This window comes from Lepidochelys kempii, chromosome 1 (assembly GCF_965140285.1).
Source record: "Lepidochelys kempii isolate rLepKem1 chromosome 1, rLepKem1.hap1, whole genome shotgun sequence".
NCBI lineage: Eukaryota > Metazoa > Chordata > Testudines > Cheloniidae > Lepidochelys > Lepidochelys kempii.
The window spans coordinates 217,835,333-217,852,484 of NC_136380.1; the positions used below are offsets into that span (position 1 = coordinate 217,835,333).

At 47.7% G+C, this 17,152-nt stretch overlaps 1 protein-coding gene across 1 annotated transcript in view; it reads right to left on the bottom strand.

The window, feature by feature from the left end:
* The window catches only part of LOC140907471 (alpha-2-macroglobulin-like protein 1), a 40,674-nt gene that overhangs the window by 10,851 nt on the left and 12,671 nt on the right, over nt 1-17,152 (bottom strand). Inside the window, exons 14-21 of the mRNA XM_078851837.1 lie at nt 16,559-16,708; nt 15,836-15,891; nt 3,943-4,198; nt 3,671-3,797; nt 3,245-3,366; nt 2,586-2,640; nt 1,474-1,557; nt 139-315 (exon numbers count right to left, since the gene is read on the bottom strand). Of these exons, the coding sequence (XP_078707963.1) occupies nt 139-315; nt 1,474-1,557; nt 2,586-2,640; nt 3,245-3,366; nt 3,671-3,797; nt 3,943-4,198; nt 15,836-15,891; nt 16,559-16,708 (1,027 nt within the window). The remainder of the gene's footprint in view (nt 1-138; nt 316-1,473; nt 1,558-2,585; nt 2,641-3,244; nt 3,367-3,670; nt 3,798-3,942; nt 4,199-15,835; nt 15,892-16,558; nt 16,709-17,152) is intronic.

A 17,152-nucleotide genomic window follows, 5' to 3' on the forward strand; every position in this document is an offset into this window, starting at 1 on the left:
TTACAAGATCATTGTTACAGGTATTTACATGAGTGCCAGACAGAGGAATGGATTTGAACAGGGTAGGTGCAGGAGAGGGGCTATTGGCATGGCCGGTGCCAGATTGGACACTATTGGAGCTGGGCTCAGGATACTTGCCGCTGCGCAGGAATCCCGTCGCCCTCTGCCTGATCTCCGGGGTCAGCTGCCCCGTCTTCTCCAGATACTGCAGCACGTAGATGATGGGGGCAAACAGCACCATGTTCTGCTCCCCGCAGCCACTGGGCATCTGCACCAGCCGGTCCAGGTTCTGCAGCGCTGTCCCCATGATGTCCCCTGCCGGGGCGGGACAAAGCAGAGAGAAACCCAGATGGTGCTACCGGGATAAATCCTGACAGGCTGAGAGGCAGGGAGGTTAGTTCTCCTGTTGGAATGTTCCATTATAGCATGGTAGGGTGACCGGACAGCAAGTGTGAAAAGTCAGGACAGGGGTGGGGGTGGAGGGTAATAGGAGTCTAAATAAGAAAAAGACCCCAAAATTGGGACTGTCCCTATAAAATCGGGACATCTGGTCACCCTACCCTATAGCATGGTGATGGTAGCCCTGTCCCCTGGTGGAATTGCAGCCTGAAGTATGGGGGTGGAGATGATGTTCTCACCCTAGTGGAACCTTCCGTTAAGGGGTATTTTCCTTTCCTTGGGAGGACTCCATTGCTGCATGGGGTCTTTCCACCCCATAGAATATTCTATTACAGTGAAGGTTTATTTTTACCCTGGGAAAGGGACTGCTCCATTGCACTGGGGGTTATTTTCTCCTCCCACTGCAAATACTCTCAGAGGGCGGGTTGTTTCACATCCCTGATAGAACATTCCATTGTGTGCATGCGTGCGGGGGGTTATTTTACCATTAAAGCAATTTAGGGGCGGGGCGGTATTTTCCCTCTCGGGTAGAGCATTCTTTTATAAGGAGGGTCTTTTCCCACCTCCCTGTTGGACTGTTCCATTATAACAAGAGGTGGGTCCTCTCACTGGTGGAATGGTCCATTAGATGTGGGGAGGGCAAGGTTCCCTTCCCAGCATTCAGCGCCTGGGCTGGGATCAGAACGCGGAAGCTCAGTGTCTAGAATTTGGACTTTACTGGAACCTCTCAGGGCTGACACACCAGGGAGAGGAGATGGCGGGGTGGGGGGATCCAGGCCTTTCCTCCTGCAATCCCCTGTGGGCAGCGGCTGCTGTTTTTGGTCACTGCCAGAGGCTCCCACAAGCAGAACAGCCTCTCTCCTGCTGGGTATTTTGGTGCATCCAGTCCCAGCTGGAACCTCGAAACGCCCCCATGGAAATGGGAGGAAAATGGCCTGGACTTTGTCAAACATCAGTGGAAGTTTTGGTGGTTCACGGTTTGGGCTTCCCCAGGGCCATATTCAGAGACGTAGGGTCTGGATCAGAGTCATTTCAGAGCCCCCTGCCCACGGCGCCCAGGGCCGAATTCCTTACCCATGACAGAGATGGTGGCTCTCGCTGAACCTTCAACCACATCCGGGGGCAGCTCCAGGGACACAGAATCCTGCGCTGGAGTTACTGAGACCCAGGTGTCAAACAGGAAGAGAATCAGAAAAAATGGCCTCCAAAATCCCCAGAAAACTCTCCCACTAGAGGCAGCTGTGCTCCCGCATCTCACGTACCCCGCAGCGGAACTTCCAGCCGACCCCACAGACCCCCCCTCTGCTCTCCTCCCTGCCCCCTCCACTCACCTAGCCCTCACTTCTCTCTTCCTCCACTTTATTTCCCCCACTGTGGGTGCAAGAGCCTTCTCCCCTGCCGCCCACACTGTCCAGAGCAACCTCCCTGATTCTTCCTGCTTCAGTGACTCCATCACAGTTCAAACCTCAGAGGTAAAGGCATGTTTAGTCTATTTACCTGGACCTCTAGATCTCTCTAACTCTGCTAATGGCCTTGTCATAAACCATGGAAAACATGGAGATGGGAACCAAGCTCTGAAATCCCCTCCTGTCCATCCTCTAGGGGCCAATGCAGGACTGTTCCCTATAGACTGGATCAGTCCAGAGCTGTATCTATGCTATATTTAGTTGCCTAAGGGAAGGAGCTTTCACCCTTATGCTAGCAGAAAGGACATTTATATTATAGGCTCAGTCCTGCTGTCCTTATTCAGAGGGAGCTCCCATTGCCTTTCAAATTGGAATCAACTTATATAGCTTGGCCAAGATGACAAAGCAGCAGACATGATCTCTGTCTATGAAAACCCAGGAATTGGTTAGCAAGGGGCCTCAGAAGGGGTAAGTCAGGTGAAAGGGAGACATTTGAGTCTGGATATGAGGAAGCATTTTCTTGCAGTGGTACAGTGGAAACGTGACCCCCAAGGGAAAGGGTGACTGCCCCATTACTTCAATCATTTAAAGCTACGACTGGACAAAACCCTGAAGAACAAGGAACAATCCTGCACTGGGCCCTGCACAGACAAGATGTGATCTTACCTACCTCCTTCAGATAAAACACAAAGGCTGCTCCTGAGCCAACTTTCCCAGGGCAACAGAGCCCCCCTACCCACCTGCTTATGCCCCTTTTTCCCATCTGAGCAGCCCACCTACCTCCTTTAGGGCAAAGCAAGGAGCTGTGAGCCTTCTCCACAAGAACTCCCTCTGGCTATTGGGGAGGAGACAGCAGCATTGGGGACCAGAGAGGAAGTGGAGGGAGGAGAGACATAGGGTTACAAATAGGTTATGAACCACATGTGTTTTCATGGCAGGCTTATGTGAGAAGCCCTCCTTTTCAGACATCTGTCTGGTTTCTTGCTCCATGCAACTCAAGGACCTCAGAGCTCCTGACAAGGCTGATTCCCAGGCGAGGGGCCTCTGCAGTAGGGCCTACGTGAGGGGCTGCATTCCGTTATCCCAGCATCTCAGATGGGGCATAGAGGAGGCAGAATCAATGGACACAAGGCAAGCCCTGATGCCAGGGCATGAGGGGGATAAGGTTGCCCGCAGAAGTGGGCACAAAGGGATCGAGGTTGGCATAAAGTAGAGGTAATCTCCTTCAGAAGCATGAAGCATGTCCTTTGATCCTTATTGGAGGGACCCAGCTAGACCCTGGCTCAGGCCTGCAGATGCCAGTTAGTTCCCCTAAATAAGAGGGGGCAATTTCAGACCCCAAACTTCACCCCACTGAGTATGGGGGCTGAGCAAAACATGATTTCAGATGTACTCCCCTTTAGCTATGAGAAAAGAGCTTAGTCCAGTCCCAAACTGACCTGGACTAGAAGGGGTTTGATCAGTGTATCTGTCCGTCCTCTCTCTGGTACAACTGGTACCTCCCCTCCACAGAGATCTTTGGTGGCCAGGGCCTCTGTGCTAAGGGTGATGTTCACTGACCCTAAAAACAATAGAAGACAGATTGTCCAGCAGCCATCCCCTGTGGAAAACACCCTCCATTACTTCTATAGATGTCACCTACCAGAGACAATGAATGGAACCAGTGGCCTAGAGATGAATGGCGCTTTGTCCCATTCCTGATCTTGCCAGTGCCCCTGACCTGAGGCTAGGTGGCAACTGATGCCCTAAAGCTAAAAGGCTACATACTCCATTCTTCTACCCAGTGCAATCTGCACTGAAGTCCAGTAATTGGCACAATTGCCCCCTCCCTGGCTGTTTCTCCCTCATCCCGCCATGCTCCTCACCTAGTTGTTTAGCTGTGACTCTCCAATGAAATGTCCTGGCTTCATTGGCACACAAGCAGCTGGTGTAGACGCAACCCTCACATGGCTCCAACTGGAAGTTTGGGGACTCAGCCAGGGCCACTTTGATCTAAGGGACAGCAGTGGGTGCAAACAGTCCAGGAGATGATGAGCAACATGCTATGCCCACCTGCTCCCAGGGTGAGTCAGGGACCAAGGTGACCTCTCACCCACCCTGACCCCTCACTCCTTACAGAGCCACCAGCAGGACTCACCTTGATGCACTGCAGCAGGTAGTTGTAGACAGTAGCTTTCAGGGTGAAAGTCTCTCCCCGGATCACAGAGTATGGCAGTGTGGGCTCTACAAAGAAAGGCTTGAAAGCCAGGAGGCTCGTGGTTGGGGCAAGTCCAAAGCCCACCTCTGATGTGCAGAATGCCCCCGCTTTCCACTCAGTGATGGTGTCAGGCACCGTGACTGGGACATCCCTGTTTCCAGTGGGACTGAGAGAAAAACCATGCAGAAATAAAATCCTTTACTAGAAGGCACCAGCTGGTCATGTCTCAAGAAGGCATAGAGCCCTTATTCCCAAAGCACCCAATCCAATGACTGCAATCAAAACAACCTGAACTATGGGGCCTTTGAAATCTGGATCCAAACCCACATCCCCAGTTTTGTGGCTTGGGCCCATCTCTGTTCTTCACTCATACCATAGACAGAATTTTCAAAAACTCACTGTTCAATTGTGTTATACACATCAGTAAATAATCCAATCCTGCAAAATACTAAATACCCTCAACTTCCATTGAAGTCAACTTGGATTCAATTGTAGATGACCTTTGAATCTCTAAATTCCCCACCCAGCCTTGTAGAGCTCTGAGATGGAACTTTCACTGTTAAAATTTCTGACAGGAATAATTCTGGCCCCTGATTATTAATGAGTCAGACTGGCTTTAGTTAGGGCGAGGGTACCCTGCCTCAGGTGCTCACAGCAACAGAACAAGATTCTGCCACTAGCCAGAGAGATTTCATTAATAATGATGCCTGGCACTTTTCACAGACAGCATTCACCACCTGTGGATCTAAAAGCCTTTTTACAAACATAGGTGATTATTATTACTCCTACTTCACAGGTGAGGAAACCGAGGAACAGAGAGGTGAAGTGACTTGCCCAAGGGCAGGGAGAGTTAGTGGAAGAGCCAAGCAATAGAATCAAAGTCCCGTGACTCCCACTCCTGTGTGCTAGGAAGACAGTCAAAATGTGAGGGCACGTTAGGGGCCTGTCCTGTCGAGTCTATGTAGGGTTACCAGGTGTCCAGTTTTTGACCCAAATGCCCTGTTGAAAAGGGACCCTGGCGGCTCCTGTCAGCACTGCAGCGGGGCTAAGGCAGGCTCCCTGCCTGCCATGGCTCCGCGCAGCTCCCGGAAGCGGCCAGCAAGTCCAGCTCCTAGGCGGCTTGCCACCCAGTCACTCATCCTCCGGCTGAACCGCCACCTATGGCTTCTAGCCCCAGCCAGGCCACTACTTCTGGCTGCGAAGAATGAAGGGCGAGCACCGTGTCCAAGAGGAACTCGGAGGGAGGCAGCCAGTGCTGCACAGCCCCCTTGTGGCCGGTCCACCCTGGCAGTGAGGATCCTGCGGAGACCCAGCACTGCAAGCCGCAGCGACACCGCCCATGAGCAGCACTAGGCATGGGGTGGGGAGGCAAAGCATTTGTGCCCTCCCAGCTGGATATTTACCAGCCTGAGCCTTCCTGCGCTGGCGGCTGGTGTTGGACTCCCCTCAGGCCATGCACAGGAATCCCTGCTCTGGCTGAGCCTCTCCATGCAGCCAGCCGGAGCACACCACAGCACTGGAGCAGTGCGCCAGCATTTGTGTCAGCAGACTGCAAGTCAGAACTCAGAGTTGGTGCTAGCCCATTGGGGGCCCACCGGAGCCGCCTGAGGTAAGCACCATCCGGCCAGAGCTCACACCCACTACCCCAGCCCTGAGCCCCCTCCCAGAGCCCGTACCCCCTCCTACACACCAACCCCCTGCCCCAGCCCTGAGCCCCTCCCCCCCACACTCCAAACCCCTCAACTCCAACTCAGAGCCCCCTCCTTCACCTCAAACCCCTCATCTCTGACCCCACACCAGAGCCCGCACCCCCAGCCAAAGACCTCACCCTCTCCCGCACCCCAGCGAAAGTGAGTAAGGGTGGGGGAGAGCGAGCCATGGAGGAAGGGGGAATTGAGTGAGCAGGGGTGGGACCTCAGAGAAAGGGGCAGTGGGTGGGGTCCTGGAGAAGGAACAGGGCTAAGGTGTTCAGTTTTGTGCTATTAGAAAGTTGGCAGCCCTAAATCTATGCCAAGTTTACAACACATAGTAGTAGTGATTCTGCACTGAATGAGTGTAGCTGAGTTAGTGGATGACATCACAGTGACTATTAAGACAATAACCCTATGCTTCATCACAGAAGAGAAAATCACCTGCCAATAGATAACTAGATTTACATCTCCAGCAGTAGGAAATGAGAAGCAAGAGAAAGACCAAGGATCGTGCCAAACCAACCTGATCTCCTTCTTTGAGAAAGTAACAGATTTTTTAGACAAAGGAAATGCAGTGGATCTAATTTACCTAGATTTTAGTAAGGCATTTGATACCGTGCCACATGGGGAATTATTAGTTAAATTGGATAAGATGGGGATCAATAGGAAAATTGAAAGGAGGATAAGGAATTGGTTAAAGGGGAGACTACAACGGATCCTACTGAAAGGTGAACTGTCAGGCTGGAGGGAGGTTACCAGTGGAGTTCCTCAAGGATCGGTTTTGGGACCAATCTTATTTAATCTTTTTATTACTGACCTTGGCACAAAAAGTGGGAGTCTGCTAATAAAGTTTGCGGATGATACAAAGCTGGGAGGTATTGCCAATTTAGAGAAGGACAGGGATATCCTACAGGAGGATCTGGATGACCTAGTAAACTGGAGTAATAGTAATAGGATGAAATTTAATAGTGAGAAGTGTAAGGTCATGCATTTAGGGATTAATAACAAGAATTTTAGTTATAAGCTGGGGACGCATCAATTAGAAGTAACGGAGGAGGAAAAGGACCTTGGAGTATTGGTTGATCATAGGATGACTATGAGCTGCCAATGTGATATGGCCGTGAAAAAAAGCTAATGCAGTCTTGGGATGCACCAGGAGAGGTATTTCCAGTAGGGATAAGGAGGTTTTAGTACTTTTATACAAGGCACTGGTGAGACCTCACCTGGAATACTGTGTGCAGTTCTGGTTTCCCATGTTTAAGAAGGATGAATTCAAACTGGAACAGGTACAGAGAAGGGCTACTAGGATGATCCGAGGAATGGAAAACCTGTCTTATGAAAGGAGACTCAAGGAGCTTGGCTTGTTTAGCCTAACTAAAAGAAGGTTGAGGGGAGATATGATTGCTCTCTATAAATATATCAGAGGGATAAATACCGGAGAGGGAGAGGAATTATTTAAGCTCAGTACCAATGTGGACACAAGAACAAATAGAAAAGGAGGACTTGTGGCACCTTAGAGACTAACCAATTTATTAGAGCATAAGCTTGCGTGAGCTACAGCTCACTTCTTCAGATGCATATCGTGGAAACTGCAGCAGGCTTTATATATACACAGAGAATATGAAACAATACCTATTCCCACCCCACTGTCCTGCTGGTAATAGCTTATCTAAAGTGATTTCCAGCACAAATCCAGGTTTTCTCACCCTCCACCCCCCCACACAAATTCACTCTCCTGCTGGTGATAGCCCATCCAAAGTGATAACTCTTTACACAATGTGCATGACAATTAAGCTGGGCTATTTCCTGCATAAATCCAGGTTCTCACATCCCCCCTACCCCCATACACACACAAACTCACTCTCCTGCTGGTAATAGCTCATCCAAACTGACCACTCTTCAAGTTAAAATCCAAGTTAAACCAGAACATCTGGGGGGGGGGGTAGGAAAAAACAAGAGGAAACAGGCTACCTTGCATAATGACTTAGCCACTCCAAGTCTCTATTTAAGCCTAAATTAATAGTATCCAATTTGCAAATGAATTCCAATTCAGCAGTTTCTCGCTGGAGTCTGGATTTGAAGTTTTTTTGTTTTAAGATAGCGACCTTCATGTCTGTGATCGCGTGACCAGAGAGATTGAAGTGTTCTCCGACTGGTTTATGAATGTTATAATTCTTGACATCTGATTTGTGTCCATTTATTCTTTTACGTAGAGACTGTCCAGTTTGACCAATGTACATGGCAGAGGGGCATTGCTGGCACATGATGGCATATATCACATTGGTGGATGTGCAGGTGAACGAGCCTCTGATAGTGTGGCTGATGTTATTAGGCCCTGTGATGGTGTCCCCTGAATAGATATGTGGGCACAGTTGGCAACGGGCTTTGTTGCAAGGATAAGTTCCTGGGTTAGTGGTTCTGTTGTGTGGTATGTGGTTGTTGGTGAGTATTTGCTTCAGGTTGCGGGGCTGTCTGTAGGCAAGGACTGGCCTGTCTCCCAAGATTTGTGAGAGTGTTGGGTCATCCTTTAGGATAGGTTGTAGATCCTTAATAATGCGTTGGAGGGGTTTTAGTTGGGGGCTGAAGGTGACGGCTAGTGGCGTTCTGTTATTTTCTTTGTTAGGCCTGTCCTGTAGTAGGTAACTTCTGGGAACTCTTCTGGCTCTATCAATCTGTTTCTTTACTTCTGCAGGTGGGTATTGTAGTTGTAAGAAAGCTTGACAGAGATCTTGTAGGTGTTTGTCTCTGTCTGAGGGGTTGGAGCAAATGCGGTTGTATCGCAGAGCTTGGCTGTAGACGATGGATCGTGTGGTGTGGTCAGGGTGAAAGCTGGAGGCATGCAGGTAGGAATAGCGGTCAGTAGGTTTCCGGTATAGGGTGGTGTTTATGTGACCATTGTTTATTAGCACTGTAGTGTCCAGGAAGTGGATCTCTTGTGTGGACTGGACCAGGCTGAGGTTGGTGGTGGGATGGAAATTGTTGAAATCATGGTGGAATTCCTCAAGGGCTTCTTTTCCATGGGTCCAGATGATGAAGATGTCATCAATATAGCGCAAGTAGAGTAGGGGCTTTAGGGGACGAGAGCTGAGGAAGCGTTGTTCTAAATCAGCCATAAAAATGTTGGCATACTGTGGGGCCATGCGGGTACCCATAGCAGTGCCGCTGATCTGAAGGTATACATTGTCCCCAAATGTGAAGTAGTTATGGGTAAGGACAAAGTCACAAAGTTCAGCCACCAGGTTAGCCGTGACATTATCGGGGATAGTGTTCTTGACGGCTTGTAGTCCATCTTTGTGTGGAATGTTGGTGTAGAGGGCTTCTACATCCATAGTGGCCAGGATGGTGTTATCAGGAAGATCACCGATGGATTGTAGTTTCCTCAGGAAGTCAGTGGTGTCTCGAAGGTAGCTGGGAGTGCTGGTAGCGTAGGGCCTGAGGAGGGAGTCTACATAGCCAGACAATCCTGCTGTCAGGGTGCCAATGCCTGAGATGATGGGGCGCCCAGGATTTCCAGGTTTATGGATCTTGGGTAGTAGATAGAATATCCCAGGTCGGGGTTCCAGGGGTGTGTCTGTGTGGCCACCAGGAAATTTAGACTAGAAATTAGACGAAGGTTTCTAACCATCAGAGGAGTGAAGTTTTGGAATAGCCTTCCAAGGGAAGCAGTGGGGGCAAAAGATCTATCTGGCTTTAAGATTAAACTTGATAAGTTTATGGAGGAGATGGTATGATGGGATAACATGGTTTTGGTAATTAAATATTCATGGTAAATAGGCCCAATGGCCTGTGATGGGATATTAGATGGGGTGGGATCCGAGTTACCCAGGAAAGAATTTTCTGTAGTATCTGGCTGATTAATCTTGCCCATATGCTCAGGGTTTAGCTAATCGCCATATTTGGGGTCAGGAAGGAATTTTCCTCCAGGGCAGATTGGAAGAGGCCCTAGAGGTTTTTCGCCTTCCTCTGTAGCATGGGGCACGGGTCACTTGCTGGAGGATTCTCTGGTCCTTGAAGTCTTTAAACTACGATTTGAGGACTTCAATAGCACAGATATAGGTGTGAGGTTTTTTGCAGGAGTGGTGGGTGAAATTCTGTGGCCTGCGTTGTGCAGGAGGTGAGACTAGATTATCATAATGGTCCCTTCTGACCTAAATATCTATGAATCTATGACAGGGTAGACCCGTTGAGTTGACCCTAGAGAATCAATTTTTGCCAGAGATGTGTATAATGAGAATGTTATGTGGACTAAGTAAATAACAGGGATGTCTTCTATGAGGACAATGGGTGGACAGGATGGATTTAGAGGCAGCTGCCCCAGAGCAGGCAGGGTGAGCAGAACCTGGGCCCTATTTCTCAGTGATCTGAACAGAACCCAGACTGAGACACAAAGGAAAACAACAAAAGAATTGTAGGAGTTAGACAGAATAGCTCTGCTCATCCTGTCCATCTGTGGGGGCTAATGCAGGACAGTTCCTAGAGGGCTAAAACAGGCTGCTCTCAGCAGTAGGATAGTATAATATTGTACTCTTATACCAAACAAACGTCATAATGCTACAACAGGTTTGTTTCTCTGCATTCATACATCACCAGCCTCCAGTGAATGGATTCAAGCTCTTATGATCATGGACATCTAACAAAAGAAAACTGACTGAAATTTCAGCCACCAAACCCTATTTCTGTCAGTCTGGTAGTTAAAGGGTCTACAGTATATGCATCTGAACATTTTCTTAGGTGTGCGACTCAGCAATTTCCCCCACTTTTGTAAAACACTAAAATCCGACTGGATCTTTGGTTATGGCACTGCTCTACTTACCCAACCGAAAACAAATCCCACATCCAGGTTTCCGGGAAATACTTGCGAACTTTCTCCTCAACTGGAGGTGCAGGTGGAGAAATGGTGGTCCTAGGTGCTGTTGTTGTGAGACTCACAAGGAATGCTAGAGGTTACAAAAGAGAGGTTTCTTACTCTGCGTAGTAACTAGTTCTTTGATAGGTGCGGCCTTAGGACTCAACTTTGGGTTGTGCGTTCGCCTCATGTTCCTTCGACTGGAGATTTTCGTTAGCAGTGTTTGTTCACTACCTCGTGCCCCATACCAAGGCTATATAGAGCTGCGCAGGTGAACCATCCTCACTTCCTTCTCTACCAAAAAGTAGAAACACAAACTCCAAAGCAGAGGGGCAGGAGGGCAGGTATTGGAGCACCCACAGGGACACGTTTCGAGGAACTACATTTATTGCACAGGGTGAGTCATCTCTCCTCTTTCTTTGAGTAGTGCCTCAATCAGTGCTCCCCTTCAGGTGACTCCTGAGTCGTATCCCCACAGGGAGAAGGAAGCCACGGAATGGAGCCCAGAACTGAAGAGAGAACCGCTTTTCCATCTGCTGCATCGGATCTAGAGACAAGTAATTTTAACTTGTTCTTTCCCTATTTTAGCCTCAGATCTTACCTCATTTTCACTGGTGATCACTGTGTTAGATGCACTGGAATGCGTTACCTAGGGAGGTGGTAGAATCTCCTTCCTTAGAGGTTTTTAAGGTCAGGCTTGACAAAGCCCTGGCTGGGATGATTTAACTGGGAATTGGTCCTGCTTCGAGCAGGGGGTTGGACTAGATGACCTTCTGGGGTCCCTTCCAACCCTGATATTCTATGATTCTATGTCCAATTTCTAGTCACCTTTTTGGTGAAAACTGAAACAAAAAAGGCATTTAGCACTTCCACCACCCCCACATTTTCTGTTGTTATTTTTCCCCCCTCGTTGAGTAACGGGTCTACCCTGTCCTTGGTCTTTTTCTTGCTTCTAATGTATTTGTAGAGTGTTTTCTTGTTACCCTTTATGTCTCTAGCTAGTTTAATCTCATTTTATGCTTTGGCTTTTATTTTGTCCCCACATGCTTGTGTTGTTTTTTATATTCATCCTTCATAATTTGATGTAGTTTCCACTTTTTGTAGGACTCTTTTTTGAGCTTCAGATCATTGAAGATCTCCTGGTTAAGCCAGGGTGGTCTCTTGCCTTACTTTCTATCTATCCTACACAGTGGGATAGTTTACTCTTGTGCTCTAATAATGACTCTTTGAAAAACTGCCAACCATCTCAAACTGTTTTCCCCTTAGACTTGCTTACCATGGGTCTTACCTACCAACTCCCAGAGTTTCTTAAGTCTGCTCTCTCAAAATACGTTATCTATTCTGCTGTTTTCCCTCTTAGCATTCCTTAGAATCATGAATTCTACCATTTCTTGATCACTTTTACCTAAGCTGCCTTCCGCTTTCAAATTCTCAACCAGTTCCTCCCTACTTCTCAGAATCAAATCTAGAACAGCCTCTTCCCCAGTTGCTTTCTCCACCTCTGAAATAAAAAATTGTCTCTAATACATTCCAAGAACTTGTTGGATAATCTATGCCCTGCTATATTATTTTCCCAACAGATATCTTGGTAGTTGAAGTCCCCCATCACCACCAAGTCCTGTGCTTCAGATGATTTTGTTAGTTGTTTAAAAAAACCTTCATCCACATCTTCTTCCTGGTTAGAGGTCTATAGTTGACTCCTATTATGACATCACCCTTCTTTTTTACACTTTTATCCTTACCCAGAGACTTTCAACAAGTTTGTCTCTTATTGGAGACAAGCCACTCCTATGGTGGCTTGAAACTGTTCCATTTGGTCTGAGGAAAAGTGCTGAAGTAAAGATATTAATTTTGTATAGTTCATGTAATTATATTTCACCATGAGTGCCTGGTAATTCACAATACGGAATTTTAGGGTTGCAGATAAATAGGAATTTCTCCCTAAAAGGTCCAAAGCACTTCTGGTCTTTGTCAAACGCGGCTGACTTATTATGATATTTATCCTGCTCATTTACTGCGTCCACCACCAGAGAATTAGGAGGGCAGTGGGAGAATAGGAATTCAGAGCCCTTATTGAGCACATAATATTTTTTATCATCCCTTTGCATGTTGGTGGTATGGTCACTTGAGTATGCCAAATCATTTTTGTAGGATTGAGAAGGGCTTCATTGACAGGGCTGTCAACTCTGGTTGGAGTTGCTGAACAAAGAATGTTGAGCAACTTGTGCTGCAATTCTTTGACCTCCTTGAGAGGTATCTTTAGGGAGCCTGACACCCTTTTTATGAAGTTCTGGAATTGCCAAAAATCATCAGCCATTGACGGAGGAGGAGACATTACCACCTCATCAAGTGAAGAAGATGAGATAATAGTTTGGGGGATAGCCTCTTTGTCTGCCCTAGCATCCTGTTCCTCAAATGCCTCCTTCTGTTGAGCTATGTTCTGGGGAGGGGAAGATGGTATCTCCCTATCATCTGGTGGGTGGGGCTCAGGGTCCTGGAGAATTGTTGGCAGTAAGCACCCCAGGGATCCCAATATGGCCACAGAGGCCTATGCAGAAGAGAGGGTGGAATCCAAAGTTGTTCCCAACAGCCACGATGTCTTCCCCAAAATTCATTTCTCTGTGTCTCTTCAGGTATCAGAGAAGGGGTTCTCGTGTGGATAAGTAGGAGAGCCCTGGACTGATATCAAAGATAGTGAAGGGAGGTCCCCATCATCTTCTTCTTTATCCAGTGGAGGAGTTCCCATGGAAAAGCGTGGTGAGTCCGATAGTACTGAGGATGTATGTGGGTTCAGAGACCACAGAAGTCTCAGTACTGAGAGGCGCTCAGTGCCCATAAGCTCTGTAGACTCCAGTTCATCTGCCATAGATAGGTCCTTTGAGTACCTAAATTCTTGCAGTACTGAATGGTGTGGCAGTACCAATGTAGCGCTCTGACTGTCTCTAGCTCTAGACAGTACCAAGGATTTTGTGCACTCCAAGGTGGGCACCAGCAAAGACAGAGGCTGAGCTTTGTGAGGTACCGATGAACCCATCAGGGTAAAGCTATGTCCGATGGTACCATTCTTCTTTGTATGGAATACCTGTCTTCTCCGGATGGTACCAAAGCTCTCTTGGAGCCATGTTTGCTCTCAGATAAGCTATAGGGTTTCCTGGCCCTGCCAGTACAGGAGGAACTCTTCGCTTCTACGGTACTGGGTTGCGACATCAAACTTCTGATGTGGTCGAGCTACTGGGAGAGTGAGGCCTTTTGGAAGCAGACTCCTCAAGAAGGGAGTCAGAGCTCATTTTTCTGGGACTTCTAGAGGCCTCTAGAGATATTCCCTTCCTGGGAGAGTGTTGAGCCAATGCTGAAGACGTGCTAGATCTGCCTGGAGAATGTTGTACAGTGGGGTTCTCCTGACTGGGCTCTGAAGTGGGGCAGAGGGAACACTTCATCACAAGAACCTGCAACTTGATTTGCTGTTTTTTTCTTCCCCTGGATTTGAGGGCTAAACAGGTGTTATAGTTCTGTGGTACGTGCGACTTTTCAAGGCAGCAGATGCACTTCGAGGAGCCATCACAAACTGGGATGGTCTCCCAGCAAGTGGGGCAGCATTTAAACCCCCATAAACCAGGCATGCCCTCTTGAGGAAGGCAAGCCTGCCGTAAGAGAGGGGAGAGGAGAAACAATCCTCAAAATAACAAGCTAAGCTAAACTTGCTAACTAATAAACTAGACTAAACTAAAAACTAGATACAACATCTAGCCAAGTCATGCTCCGGGTGGACACACTAAAGCTCCATCTCAGGCCGAGGTGGTTGAGACGGAACTGAGGGCAGTTTGCCGGCTCAGCACTATATAGCTTCAGGGCAGGGCACGAGGTAATAATGAAAGGTGCCTGCATGGATCAAACAGACCCCGTTATCAAAATCTCTGATTGAAGGTGCGTGGGGCACACACATACCTGAAGTGGAGCAGCCATAGGGACACTATTTAAAGAAGATTCAATTACTGTAGGAACCTCAGAACCATATTCAGAGTAGATAGTCTTCCATTTGGCTCAGAGACACAAAGTGTGGATGTCAGCTAATCAGATGACAGACATGTCTTAAACAACAGTTCACTGACATTTCAGGGGGATCAACCCCTCAGTCACAGACAGCCCAGAAAGCAAGTTCAGGGCAAAGCAACATTTTGTCTCTCTGTTTTCCTCTATCACTTGCAATCACAGCATGGACTGCTTACCTTGAACTCTGTGCTGGTTTCAGCTATAAGACTGAGCCCTCCAGTGAGAAGTAAGAGGAGGCAGAAAGAATAGCTAGCAAGCGCTCACTTGTGAGAAATGTAGGTCTGGTTAGCACGGAGACCGTGCTCTCCAATTCAGTCACCATTGTTGTTGTCATAGCCACAGTAGTTGTGCACTCTCTCGGCTTCTTGATATAGGTGTTGGACATGATTTTCAAGCCCATTTCCTGAAGAAAGAAAGAAAGAAAGAAAGAGAGAAAGAGAGAAAGAGAGAAAGAAAGAGAGAGAGAAAGAGAGAAAGAAAGAGAGAAAGAGAGAAAGAAAGAAAGAAAGAAAGAAAATGCTGAGAATTTAGATATCAGAAACCCATCCTTCCCTTTCCCTCTATCAGCTGCCCTTTGTCCCTCAGGCTGCTCATCTCCCTTATAAAGCAAGGACCCAGTTTTCCCTCTGCTATATGATATGAATCTCTCACTTTGATTCAAGTGGGAATTACTTATATTCCACAGCAGTGAGACAATGAAGCCTCTTGAGTCGATTTATCAGGCCTGACTCACTCAGTGCAAGTTTATTTTTCTTCAAAGTCTATAGGGCCTATGTGGAAACAGCAGTGTTCCTATTGGACATCTTTCCCATATACATCTCTTATAAGCGGGTTCCTCAATGCACAACAAGACTGTTTCCTGTTGACCACTAATGTCAGATGCCCTCAGCAAACTGCCCAGTGAGGCATCAGTGCTGAATTGGCCATCTAATTGTAGGCATTCTAAACCACTAACCCATAGAGAATGAAGACCTTAAGTAAAACTCTTTCCTACTGACCGATTATGTTTGGAGCCCTGAACCATGCCACCAATGGGATATCAATGTATAATAACTAAATTTCCTATAGGTCACTCATCCAGCTAATCAACGGAATATCAATGATTACTAGAGCTGTTTCCTAATAACGTATAATGTCAGAGACCCTGCTCCACCTAGCCAATGAGGAAGAATCAAAGATCATTACTCTGAACACCATAAACACATCAGGCTGGTGAGGTTCGCGAGACCAGCATAAGAAGTCATCTTCAGACACTTGGTAAGGGTATCCACCACGAAAAATATGGGGGAACAGCCCATAGATCTGGGAAAATCAAGAAAGAGAAAAAAATACCAGTCAGTGGAAAGATGAACCAACATACACCTTTCCTAACACACCAGAGATCTGTCTGAATGGTTGTTCCATGCTATCAAGTATGGAAAGCTTAGACCCAGCCTATGAGATAGACTCTCCAAACAGGCTCTCAGTCACGCTTCTCCATTTCTCCTATTTTCTTCTTGGAGAGGCAACATGGTCTGGTGTACTGAGCATGAGGCTGGGAGACAGGAACTAATCCTGGATTTAGTAATGTGCACTGTATGCAGACCAATGAATTATGAAGTTTGTTTACCAAAGAATGCTGCTACATGGCTGGCGATCATGTAATCGTCAAAAGCATTGGTGGCTTATTAAGATCAACAACTGAATATCCAGACAGACCACCTTAAGGGCCTAGCAAAAAATGGATCCCGGTGGCATTCCGTCTGTCCCTTTGGGATTGATGATGACTCTGTGACCTTGAGAAAGTCACTTCCCCTGCCTGTGCTGCACATTCCCTGTCTGCACAGCAGGGATAATGCTACTATTTCCCTTCGTGGAGCACTCTGAGTGCCTTGGAAGGACAGCACTGTATAGATGCAATGTAGTCGTCTTATTCTCTCTCGCTCACTTGCTCTTCCTTTCACACAGACAGACTGACAGAGTAATTTACCATGGAGTTGCTCAGTTCTCTCTCTGGCCTCATCAGTAGGACACTCTGATCCACGGCTCGGACAGCGCACAGGGATCTGGGAGCTGCCTGCAGCCGGAGACTGACCTCAGATCCAGGGAGGGCCTCATCCTCTGAGAACCCTATCTTCACCTTGAAGGGCACAAGGGGAAAGAACATGAGAAGGGAGGGGAGAAAGGCAGAGAGAGAGTTTTCTCTGCTGATCAGCCTGCAAAGTCACTAGAGCACAGAGGAGCCCCACATAATCCAGGTGAAGGTAGTCCCCTAGGATTCACCTCAGGGAAGCCAGTTGCTTCAGGAGAGAATGAAGCAGCTATGGGAGCAGATGACCCATGAGATGGGACTCTGAAGGGAAGGACAACTGAGGAGTAAGGACAATTGGAGAGTAGGGGAAACATGCAACTAGAGACACCTAAAGAGCAGAACACAGCAGCACAGTCTTCTGAGAGAACATCAATCCAGTGCACTTCTCAACACACAATCTCATCTCTAAATACCAGGTCAGATCCAAAGGACTCAGTCCTTCTCTTCAAACCCTCCATGAGACTATCCCAGGTTTCCTAAAGCAGTGGCTCT